We start from the raw sequence: 13,077 nt of genomic DNA on the forward strand, positions 1-13,077 counted from the left end.
ACCTTCAACCATTTGCACTTTTGTGAGTGTTTATGGAAGTTCTAAAATACCCCTTCTAATTAGAGCCTCGCCAAATCCATTAGGTGTGACAATTGTTTGGTGTGGTTTTGAGGGTGGCTATACATCAAGTGACAAATGCTCAATCCCTAGTGAGAGTGTGGGCATGCACTTTTTGAAAGTGGTTAGAGACAAGGTGCAACACCTTTACACATTAAATGGACACAAATGATGAATGCTTAGTCCTTCCTAAGTGTATCAGTGTGCACTTTTTAAAAGTGGGTGAAGACAAAGGTGCAATACCTTTACACACCAAAAGGGCATGCTTAATAAAAACATAAAAAGCATTAAACATATAATTTTATTGATTGGCTACATACATATCCAAAACTTGCACCCTTGTCCATCACATTGTAAAGTGAGCGAGGGAGATTTCCTATCCAAAAGTAAGTGGAAAGTTCACTATTTAGCAAGGGGGGGGGGGGGGGGGGGGCATGTGGCATGCAAATCCCACCCCAAACCTTGTCATGTGGCATGTGGATCTCTCTACTCGAATTGTCATCACTTGCCTATAGAACCTGGCTTGCTCAACTTCTTTGTTGGGGGTAAAGGCGCTTCTACTTAGCCACCCATGTATTACTACACTGATAGTACCCACACCTGCACACTACAGGTGGTGGGCGCCCATCACTTTCACTTCATTATTTATTCTTTCAGTGACATTTGAATAAAGGGAAGGCCGATCACACATTGTGACTATTGGAATTCCCACATTGTGTGTGTGTGTGTGTGTCTCTCTCTCTCTCTCTCTCTCCACCATAGCTCTTGCTCGTGCTTCCACTTCAGGGCTCACCTCCCTTCAATTGGTATGAGAGCCTTCTTCTTCGCGAGTTCTTAAGCTTGGTCCCAGCTTCCTTTCGAATACCTACAGCAATCATCTCTTTGTTGGTAGCCATAGCCACTCCATTCGAGCTTCCTATCGGTTGCATTCTTCTTGGGCACTCTTCGAGCCTTCTCAAGAAAGTTGGAGTAGCCCCCCATATCCCTCACCTTGCTAATGCATCATCACGTTGTGTGAAACATGCCCTTTTTTTAGCAACAACTCATGTTTTTCATCTCCTATAGCATATTTTTTTCATTGGGCAGCTATACAAGCACTTATACCCTTGGTTTTGATGCTTGGCATTGATCCTTCCACTCTTGCCATTCAAATGGAGTGCTAAGCTTCAGTTTGCTTCTGGTTATGATTCGGGTGTTCTATATGCACTCCTGATGTGTACCATTGATTCTACTACATTGGTATATCATATGCCCATGATTTAAGGTAGCTTTGAGATTGATTTGAGGACTGATTTACTCAGTTTTGACTGTGAATTTACTAATGTAGTAACCAGGGCTCAAGCCTATTTAGTCAGTGTATGCTCTATCTATTGGTCATAGGTGCTTCTCGGGTGACTCGTATGACTACATGGATGTATACGGAGGTTGATACATGTCTTGTATTGCTCTGGAATGCCTTTTGAGATTTGATCGAGCTCCATCTTGGTTGGAATTTGATTGACATTGGTCTATAGTGGCATGCTTTGTGATAGTCATTATGCCTATGGTCTATGCTTGACCCTTCAGTACATGCTTTGACACATATGTCGAAATGCATGCTTCTTACATTGTCTATGTTTGATTGCCACTTGGAGCTTCAGTTGTTGGGCTTTCATTTGCATACTTTGCAGCTCTTGGATGCTTATTTGGGTTGTCATAGATTTGACATTGATTGTTGCATGATATATTGGATGTTATAGGTGATGCTTGACTAATCCCTTGCTCTAGATGCTCCATTGATATACAGTCTTGGTTCTATGATGCCTTATGTATTCACATGCTATCTTTGAGCTTGATTGCTCGATTGACATCGATCTTTCTGCCAGTGGGAGCTTCATGCTATCTTTGGATATTACAGAGCTTGTAGTTTATGCATTTGAACTTCTTGAGTAGATGAGACTGGGATCTCTTACATGTCTATGCTCTTGATAGATACTTGTTTGCATTGGATGCTTTTGGGCTAATTTGATCCATCTTCTCTTTGAGTATACACCGACCTTTGTCAGGTCCTATCAATTAGGCATACACAATCTGAGTTCTCTATGCCAGGGCTTGTATCCTCCTATTGACATCGATTGCTCTGATACATTTGGGTGTTTGGCTCATGGTTCTTGGCTGCAATAGTGTTTGTTATATGCATGCTTCATGTAGGATCTGACCTGGACATGATACTTGACTTTGGATCACTGTAAGCTCATTGTTTGCTCTCTGTTTCTCACTACTGTGATTTATTACAACAAGCTGTTGATGTATTTATTGAGCTTAATCATGTCATTTTGATGTACTTTTGGTACTATTTGGTGGATAGTTGGTCATTTTAGCAGTTTCTCTTATTTTTAGCTTGTTTTGGTAGTGGTCTTGGCATGTTTACTACTAATTACAACAGGTTGTTTTTTGCATAGTTTGCCTCTGTTTGACTCATCATCGCTGGTCATCTCAAGGATACGACTTTGTGGAAAAGCATGACACATACGACTGTAGTGCCATAAGATGCGCGATGACAAGTGCATAGAAAAGGGAAAAGAAAAAGTGCAAGAAAAATCCAATGATTGCATCTTATACCTGTGAAGTCCAGCGTAAAGGTTGAGGAGATAAATGTCATGCAGCTTGAGGAGTCCAATGGTGACTACATCTTAGCAGCCTCTTCATGTGATGCCTCTCAGAGCAGTTGATCGATGCTCATTCTATGCATGCACAATGTTGGCTCTTGGATTTGGGTGCGTCTTTTCATGTGACCCTCTACCATGAGTGGTTTCATACCTATCGCAATGTATCTAGTAGTGTGCGCTTAGGTGATGATCAGTCTCTTGCTATTGTTGGCATTGGTGATATCACTCTACAGTTTCCATTTGGTAGCTTTTTTTTTTTTGCATATTGTATGACATGTACTCGCATTGACTAAAAGCCTTATGTCTACTTGGGTAGCTTGATGATGTAGGTTATTATATATGCTTTGGTAATTCTACATGGAAGATAAATCGTGGTAGGTTTGTTCTTACAAGAGGTGCCAAGTCCAGCAGCCTCTACCCCTTAATTGTATCTAGTACTATTGACCATATTTTATTAGTGGGTTTTATCCCACATGTATCTCTCTGGCATGCTCCTCTTGGGCATATGTCGCTTAAGGGAATGAAAATGCTTAGTGCTTTGCAGTATCTTCTACCTTTTGACTACTCACATTTTGAGTCATGTGATCATTGTTTATATGGCAGGCAAACTAGGAATTCGCATAAAAAGTCTAGTATTCCATGCATGGGTGAGCCTTTGGCTCTTGTACATTTAGATATATGTGGACCCATGCCCTCTTAGTCATTATGGGGTGTGAAGTACTTTGTCACATTTATTGACAATTATTCACATAAGGTTTGGGCTTATCCCATAAAGCAAAAATATGATGTCTTGGTTGTCTTTCATCATTGGCTTGTTCTCGTTGAGAATTGGCATAGGTTGAAATGCCTAAGGATCGATAACAAGGGTGAGTACGTCTTACATGCCTTTGAGCAATTTTGTGACGAGCAAGGTATTAAGCATTAATTGATCACCCCTTACACCCCTTCCCAAAATGATATGGCTAAGCGTATGAATAGGACTATCCAGGAGAGGGTCTGCAATATGCTTAGCCAAGCAGGCTTACCATAGCATTTTTGGGTTGAGGAAGTCTCTATTGCCATGCATCTCATTGGCAGGTCACCTTGCAATGGTATTGACTTCTAGGTTGCAGAGGAGGTATAGACAAGAAAGCCTCCCTCATATGCTCATTTGCATGTCTTTGGATGTGAGGCCTTCTGCTATTTGTCCAAGGACAAACACAATAAACTAGATCCTAAAAGTGTGAAATGTATTTTTATTGGCTATGGAGATGCAGGTGAGATGGGATATCGTCTTTGGGATTTGCAAGTGTGAAAAGTGATCCGTAGCCTCCCATAATGTTGTGTTCCATAAGGACAAAATGCATATGTAGCTCGAGAAAGTTGTTGAGATATGTAGGGTTATCTTTCAAGAGGAGCCCCCTGCTCCTACACACCCGTTAGACAATTTGCACTAGCAGCCGATCCTCATGGCTAGGATGTTGGACAGGCAGCACTGCTTGCATTGAGGCATTCTACTAGAGATAAACAACCTCTTAACCACTATGAGCCCTCCATAAAATATGTCCTAGTTATAGATGGAAGAGAGCCTCTCATGATGAGGCTATGCACATGGGTGACAGTCACTCATGGGAGAGGGCTATGTAGTCTGAAATTGACTCGTTGCATAAGAATTGTACGTGAGATTTGGTTTCCTTGCCTAGTGGAAAGAGGGCTATGCCTTGCAAGTGGGTCTACAAGTTCAAAAGTACCCATGGACACCCTAGACCAGTATACAAGGCTAGATTTGTAGCAAAGGGTTTTAAGTAGGAGCATGGTGTTGACTTTGATGAGGTCTTCTTTCCTATGGTTAAGGTGACCACCCTACGGTTAGTCTTGGCTTTGGCCACCCAACTTGACGGACTTGTATCTGTTGGATGTCAAGGCGGCTTTCTTTCATGGGGACTTGCATGATGAGATATACATGGAGCAACCTAAGGGCTTTGCAAAGGCTGGCAAGGAACATCTAGTGTGTAAATTGAGGAAGAGTCTTTATGGCTTAAAGCAAGCAGCTAAGGAACGGTACCACAAATTTGATGCATTCATGTAGTCACAGGGTTACATCTATAGTGCTATGGATCCATGCTTGTACACGAAGATAGCCCATAATGGTTCATTTACTGATTTTGGTACTCTATGTGGATGACATTCTTTTAGCAGGGAAAGCTCATGAATGAGCTAGATGCTCTTAAGACTCAGCTCAAGAAGAGCTTTGAGGTGAAAGATCTAGGACAAGCCTCTCATATACTTGGTATGCACATTACGCGTGATAGGTCTCAGGGACTACTCTATCTGTTGTCACAGAATGAGTATATCCATAAAGTCCTTGAGTGCTTCCGTGTGTAGAATATGAAGCCTATTGGCTGTCCATTGTTGCATTCTCATGCGAAGGTATCATAGGCCGATTATCCGCAAATAGATGAGCGAAGGGCTAGCCAAGATTTCCTATGCATCTATAGTGGGTAGTCTTATGTATGCCATGATAGCCACTCATCCAGATGTTGCATTTTCAGTTGGTGTTGTGGCACATTATATGGCTATACCTGGCAAGAGGCATTGGGATGCCATGAAGGGTATCATGAGGTACCTGATGAAGGGCATTGTTGATATGTGTATATGTTATGGTAGCCAGGATATAGGAGTCATGGGATACACTGGCTTAAGTCTACTTCTAGCTACGTGTTCACTTTTGCTAGAGGTGTTGTTTCATGGATGTGCACGGTACAGAAATGCACGGCCCTTTCTACTACAGAGGCAGTGTATGTTGCAACCATTGAGCCTTGCAAGGAGGCCATTTGGTTGTCGACCCCTTGGTATTGAAGATGCTATCCCTGCACTGCATTTAGATTCTATGAGTGCTATCTAGTTAGCCAAGAATCCGGTCTTCCATGCAAAGACGAAATACAATGAGGTGAGGTATCACTTCATTCCTGAGGTCATTGAGGACAGGTGTGTTGACCTTGTCAAGATCTTAACTAACCAGAATCATGCTGACTTGCTCACGAAAAGCCTCTCTACAGAGCACTTTGCCTTCCTTAGGAGGTTGATGGGCATTGGATGAGATGACATCTTTCCTCATCCAATTGCATCTATGTATATATTGTACTGTATTTTTTTTCCCCTTTTCACTCCTCACTAAGGCAGGTTCACCTTTAAGTGGGAGGTTGTTGGGGGTAAAGGCACCTCTACCTAGCTACCCGTGCAATACTACATTGATAGTACCCATGCCTGCACACTATAAGTGGCGGGCGCCCATCACTTTCACTTCATTCTTTATTCTTTCAGTGACATTGGAATAAATGAAAGGCCGATCACACATTGTGACTGTTGGAGTTCCCATATTGTGTGTGTGTCTCTCTCTCTTGCTATTGCTCCTTCCACCATAGCTCTTGCTCCTGCTCGTCCTTCCACTTCAAGGCTCACCTCTCTTCATCCTCATCACCCACCCACTCACAATTTGGCCACTTGCCCATGATCATAACACACCTGCCCACACACTCTTGGAAATATAGATATATAAAATATATGTGATATGTAGAACATACATGCATACATACACACACACACGCGCATATGTGTAAAAAATAAAATAAAATAAAAATAAATAAATAAATATATAATGTGTGTAAGTGTGTGTGTAACTATACATATATGTAATATATATTATAACAAGTTTTTTTCACACACACACACACACACACACGTAATATTTAATTCATGTATGAATATATAATTAATGTATATAACTCGTGACTAATGTACAATAATTATATCGTCAATTTGTATTTTATAATAATTATTAATATTATTACAATTACTTATTAAAATTCACCCTCAATACTTTGTCATTTACATATTAATATATTTGTGTGTGTGTGTATGTGTGCGCGCGCACGCGCGTGCCACCTTAGGATTGTAACCACCTTAGGGTTGTGACCTTGGCCATACATATTGAGGTATGCATGTTGGTGGGCTATGGCAAATACCTTGATAAGAGATAGGCACCACATTTGTATGTATATGATATTCTTTTTCAATCATTTTATCAAAAGCATATTGTGATTCATTGAGTTGTATGCATAGTTGAGTTTTTAAATATATTTGTGTATACATAAATGATGAGTCATGTGTGATTGTTCAATAGATTCATGGTAGTTAAATACATTGTATTACAAAAAAAGAAAGGCTATGTGTCATGTGGCCTATAGGATTTGGGTGATAGATTATCAAAGTGTCTTAAGCTGCATAACTTCATCGAGTGTATTTTCAATGTTGGGGTTTGAAAGTTAAACAATAACAACTTTTTGTTGCCATTGTTTGACAAAGAATCCTACAAGAGACTTGTGATTGAAATGAGATTTTTGTTGTGAGGCTTATGCTTGACCTTGATGTCACTCTCTCTTTCTCTCTCTCTCTCATCTACATTTAACTCACACAAGATTGCAACACTAGGCATTGATTTGACATGCATAAGGAACTATTAGAAGAGTGGATTTATTGGTATACTTGAAATGATTGTGCAATGTGTGATACTGTAATCAATTCAATGAGTTATAATGTGTGATGTTATATACATGGCTACATATTATCACACATTCTTTAAGACTTCACTTCCAATATACTCTATATTAATAATGTAGCCTTCTCTAGGGTTTTCTTACCCAACCATGCAAACAAATTTCACCCAAATTTCTCGAGAAGAATATCTATGTATTTGTGTCTCCAATCATTTTACTAAAGATGCAAGACATGGTTGTAGCATCACAAACGTGCATATATCCCCCCCGCCACCAAATTAGAAAATAATTTTAATTAATAAAGAATTTAACATTTTATTAATAATGGATCCATGTAAAATAACTCTTTTGTATTAATATACTTTAATATTAATCTTCTATTAAGTTTTGGAGCTCGCACGCCTACATCTCATCTATCTATGCCACTTCCTCTCAATGATATGTCCTTCTCACCACTTTGTATTTTCTCCTACCCTTTGTATCTTTTCCATGTTTTGGTGCTTCATGTCCAAGTCTTGGTTAATATTCCAAAGAGCGCAATAATGGGCAAGTCAAAGCTGTGGAACAAAGAGTTGGGCGTATAAGGGAAACAAGATGAAGATGGCCACCTTGGAGGTGGAGATGACTTGGATGAACTTGGCTTCCATGATTTCATAGTTATATTTGCTTATTTCATGTTCTTGACATAGTTGTTGTGATCACTGTCATGGTTCAAGGACTTCCCACGCACGAGAAGAACACCGCGCGAATCGTCGAGAGAATCTAGGCATAGAGCACGTAGTCCTTTGAGGTGAACAAGAACGCATTCTCAAACCCTAAACAAAGACATTGATATATTAGCTTGCGAAGTAGGCATTCCTCCACTTGGCGTGTAAGCAGGCAGCCTAAACATTCCGTGAAAACATGGTGGGGACGGAGCTCTAAAGTGTACTCTTCCGGAAGGAAGGGCCTTGGTCGGGGCCCGGGGGAGGAGGTGTTACTTTTTGAACGTCTCGTTTTCGCGGGAGCAATCGCAGCAGGATTGCGAGGTATCCTCACAGTTAGGGTTCTCGTCACAAGCATCGCGCGTACATGACCTCTCCCTTCGGATCCCTCTACTTTGTTTGCGAGAAATTTTCAAGTTCCGGTGGCTCTGTCGGGAAGACCCGAGTTTCGCGTCAGCTATGGCCAAGCTCGACCACCGCCACCACGCTTTTATCCAGTCATTGATGACTCGAGGACCTATCTTAGCAGCAGACGCGGAAGCCATGTTTGAAGCTTTGTCTGCTGAAGGTTTTAAGTTTCCTCTTCCTTTCCTTTGGCATTTAACAAGTGCTCTGGTGTGGTTCTCTAGTTCTAAGATGTTTTCTGCGTTTCTGTTTTACTCGTTCAGCCCTCCCAGGTAGTCATCCCGGAGATTTTTCCCAGTTTGTGGCTGCCATCAATAAAGAAATGAACTTTGTACAAATGCAGCTTCGAGCCGGCAAGAATCAGTATGATGGTTCACTCTACTATGGGCTTGTCAACGAGCTCGGCAACGAGCAAGCAAAGATGGGGACACGGTATTCCGCTGCTCAAATCGCCTTCTTTAAGGCTGTGGTAACAATTTCAAGAGCATTTCTTTTCTGTGCGATACATGTATGAGTGTAAACAATCCGTCTAGTATCTGACGAGAGGCAATGCCACTGCCTATATTGCTGAAATGCAGCTTGAAGCGATTGTGTTAGATTCATCCTTGAAGGGGGAAATAACAGGAATTCAAGCTCTGAACTTGCGGCTTGAGTTTCAGGTTGTTGAGATAGTTTAACGTTTTTGAGCTAAATCAGACTAGCTAGCTTTACTGCCTCTAGATTTTCCGACTACTTATTTCAGATAACTTAGGCTTATGCTCTCGTGAATTTTCTGTGCTTGCAGCATTTCTCAAGCTGTCAACTGCATAGTCATTGATTTGAAATCTATATGTTTTTTGATAAATTCCATGGGCTTGCAGAACGAGCAACAATCAACTGGAGAAGCTGCTACACAGACATCAGTAGCTCCAACAACTTTGACACTAGCTCAAAAGGAGAAGACATTGACAGAGCTTGCTCACGATCAGTGGTTAACTCAATCAGATAATGGCAGGGTGGGTTTGGGAGTGCGATCATTCTTAGAATTATGGAATGTGTTCAAGAACTTTGACGTGCCTTCTTGCGATGTATGCAATGAGGCGGGGATCAAGGTATGCTAACTTGCTTCTCAACAACTTTGCCAGCATTTATCAGTTAGCTGAAGGCATAAATGTCTAACATCAGTGTACTTGTGCACTACGAGCAAGATCACCCAGTCATGAAGATTGTGGCCATAAAGTTTGAAATTTTTTTGCCACTTTAGTGTTGAAGTGGAATACACATAGGTGGGGTGCAATTAGGTACTTGAAACACAGAGCTGAAGTAGCTAACATAAAGATGCCAGGATCTTGTCTTGGGAATTCAAGTGAGTACCAGTACATGCCTATGGCTGCTATCATGGACCATACATTTTATGTTGATGCCAATATAAACACAATGGAGAACATTGCTTGATTGATAGGTCACTCCATTAGTGTCATAAAATTTCGTGGTTCATGGGCTTAGTAATAAGACAATGTAAAGCATAAGCAAGAGTGGTGAGAACAATGGAAAGCAACTCGACCAAGAATATTCATAGCTAACTAAAGCCAAGAGTGAAGTACCAACTAAGAGAGAGTGTGTAATAAATCATAAATGCCTTAGTCTAGGGTAAGTATAAAAGGCGGAGATGTAACATGTGAAGTATCTTTTTGTCATTTTACAACATTATATGTTTGAGGTTTCAACCTCCCACCATCTAAGAGGGTGAATACTCTTGGCCACCATAGCTTGGGATGCATACCATGCTGCAATCACTCATCATTTGATTCTCAGCTAACATTGGTAATATTATTTCATGCCTAGCTACCTTGGCTATGGTTTCTTGGCATTTTATGTCTATTTATTGTATTTTTAGTTTAATGGCTTCCTATGGAAATTAGCTTCTTTACATTGGTATCATAGCACAATTTTGATCCAATGGGAAGGTTATTTTCATGGTGAATCTGGTTACAGTTTAAGCATAGAGTAACTCAAGAACAAGAATTAGTCATAGGATTTGATTTAGTTAAAACTGTGACTAGTTAAGATCTCTACAATAAACCGTGACTAAATTTGATGGTCTTGAAGAATGTTTGAAGAAATAATGGCAGATTCATGGTCATTTTAGTGATTCGTGGTCAATTTTGGGCCGTTTTGAAGGATCATGGACTTAACTGAAGCCCAAACAAGTTTTAGAGAGGTTAAACCGTGGTTACTTTTTTGGAACAAGTTTCTCTTTTCTCTTTTCAAACTTCTTGTTGAAAACTGCCATGGAGATCTTTGCTCATTTCTCTTTGCCATGGCCAAATCTCTTCATGAGACCTTCAAAGAATAATTCTTGATGTCTCAAGCAATCTGTGGACTATCTATTTGGCCAAGTATCATTAAGTTTATGATCACTTGGAAAAGAAAAAGCTCTTGGACAGTTTGCGTCAATTTTCAGCCTCCTGTTGATCATCTTAATCAGTTCACTCCTTTATTTTGAAGCTATGCTCTCTCTTTCATGGTCAAATGCAGCCCTAACTTAAAGTATTAGGCATCTCTTACTTGATCGTTCATTCTTATTCAGCCTCGAAGCTTTCTTCATAACCCTAGCTATGGTTGAAAGTGGATAGCATGAAGACTTCAGTATTTTCTTGAAGTTTTGAGTCAATCTTGGTCTCAATTAGCTTCAAGAAGTGGAAAGCAAGCATCTACAACCGACATTGAGCAAACATTGGAGCTCCAAGTAAGATTGAAGCATTTTCTTAATCTTAGATTGGGAAAAAACAAGGCATCCATCAATCTTCATCAAGTCCTGCTTCATTGAGTCTGTAATTCATGGGGCTTTTGTTGTCTACAACCTCGGGAAGGTTCAATTGAAGCTCAATGGATCTTCTCCAACAAGCTTTGTAGACTTCTATTAAATCATTGGCTTCTCTTGATTGCATTGGAGCAATCTTATTGATCGGGAGCTGAAGATTATATGGGAGTAATTATATTGGACAATGTTTTCTTGAAGTCGGTCTTATGATCTAAAATCTTGGTATATTGATGGTGGTTTATGTTGAATGTTTATTGGTTGGATTCATCTACTACACTTTATCAACATTAAAGAGGTAATTCTATTACTTTTAGCTTAATCTTTCTTTTTATCCAATTGTTGAACCAATCCCATTGTTCATAAGAGAAATTGAGTTTAGTCTAAGATTGATCATGATTGCTTGATGAATTTCTTTTCTACCCATTCAAATATTGATGCTGAATTGATTGCATAAATGCTACTCATTGTTTACTTAACTTGGATTTTTGTTGGATGATTGAATATTGATGCTATAGGACTGAAATAATGATGAAAATGGTAAGTGGGAATATTGTAAAAGCAATGAGTCACTGCAAAAGGGTAATGCCCTATCCATAGCCCCTTCAATTTAGTCAATTTCCAATACCCACTTGCATTTCATTAAAGAATTTAAAGGCTTTTTTAGTTAATGCATAGTATCTTTGTTTGATTAGCCATTAGAATGTACTTGCTATGTTGGTTTCCACGAGGAAAAGGAGATGCAAGGTGAGTTGGGAAGACAAAAGAGAGGTGACCCTCCTTTCTCGATTAAGACTTTGAAGGGGTGCATAATCCGGCTTGAGGTGGAACTTTGTACACTCTTGTCTCAGAGCCCATATGATTTTCAAATTTAGGTGCAAGTACATTCTCCATTATCAAAGTTTGGCAATAGTACAGTAGTGAGCAGCCCTATTCAGGGTACCACAAGTGGTTAAAGGTTCCATTGGAACAACATTGGAAGAGGTGTAAGGCCTCTCCTATTTTTAGGGTACCTATAGGTGTTGGATAGTTTTTACAGATCAAACAGTAGGTATATACGAATCTGTAGGTTATCCTTGAGTCCTACAGATACCCCACAACCCTCTTTTGGTTGCTACATTGTTTTACACAGGTTTCTTCCACTCTGGGTATTCCTACAAGGTCAAACAAGGTACTTACAGGTGGTGGACAAGGTGCAGGAAATTTCTGTTTAGACCTAAAGATTCAAATACAAAAAATTCTGTCCTGATCCAAATTAGGAACTTGATAGCTCCATTTGAAGAGGGGATCCTAAGCTTCGATTTGAATAAAAAATTTTGGCGATCCGACATTTGAAGCTCAAGTTATTACTGATTTTCTGACACTAGGTATACTAAGACAGCAACCAGACAGTATACAGGGGAGCACTGTTTGACATTGTTCCACCCAAAGTATCCAACCCAAGTCCATATCTTTTGAAATTTGGTATATCCCCATATAATAAGCGCTTTCCATAGAGCTATTAAGCATTGGGATTGGTGCTATATTTTGAGAGAAACAAGGGATTAAGTGACAAAATGTTTACTACTATATCACTGTCTCCTAATGGCCAAGAATAAGAAGAAAGATCTTATTACTAAGGCATTGAATGATGGTGTTAGGGACTATTAAGAGGATCAAAATTACACAAATGAAGTCCATAATATTGAATAAATAGATGAAGATTTAAGCATTGGGATTGCTTACAACACACATCAAGGACAATATGACATACATGAAGTGCGTGTAGGGAATGATTATCTTTTACTGTCAAAAGAGTTGGGACATATCAATGAAGGTCTTTCTAAGGATTTGAAGACTTTGAATGAAGGCTTAACACATATGAATCAAGGTTTGTTGCAAGGGATGGCACAAGTAAACCAAGGAATCTTTGATTTGTAGCAAAGCAA

General features: G+C 39.8%; 1 protein-coding gene across 3 annotated transcripts in view; it reads left to right on the top strand.

The window, feature by feature from the left end:
• The first annotated feature begins 8,150 nt into the window (after positions 1 to 8,150).
• Positions 8,151 to 13,077, top strand: part of EMB1379 (embryo defective 1379) — a 34,259-nt gene continuing 29,332 nt past the window's right edge. Inside the window, exons 1-4 of one of the 3 annotated variants that reach the window (XM_087666783.1) lie at positions 8,151 to 8,512; positions 8,613 to 8,818; positions 8,928 to 9,008; positions 9,210 to 9,440. In XM_087666783.1, coding sequence (XP_087522909.1) covers positions 8,404 to 8,512; positions 8,613 to 8,818; positions 8,928 to 9,008; positions 9,210 to 9,440 — 627 coding nt within the window. In that variant the 5' untranslated portion in view covers positions 8,151 to 8,403. The remainder of the gene's footprint in view (positions 8,513 to 8,612; positions 8,819 to 8,927; positions 9,009 to 9,209; positions 9,441 to 13,077) is intronic. The other 2 variants (XM_087666782.1, XM_087666784.1) reach the window with 2 other exon arrangements.

This window comes from Lygodium microphyllum, chromosome 25 (assembly GCF_053477565.2).
Source record: "Lygodium microphyllum isolate KBCC chromosome 25, Lygodium_microphyllum_v1.1.10, whole genome shotgun sequence".
Lineage (NCBI taxonomy): Eukaryota > Viridiplantae > Streptophyta > Polypodiopsida > Schizaeales > Lygodiaceae > Lygodium > Lygodium microphyllum.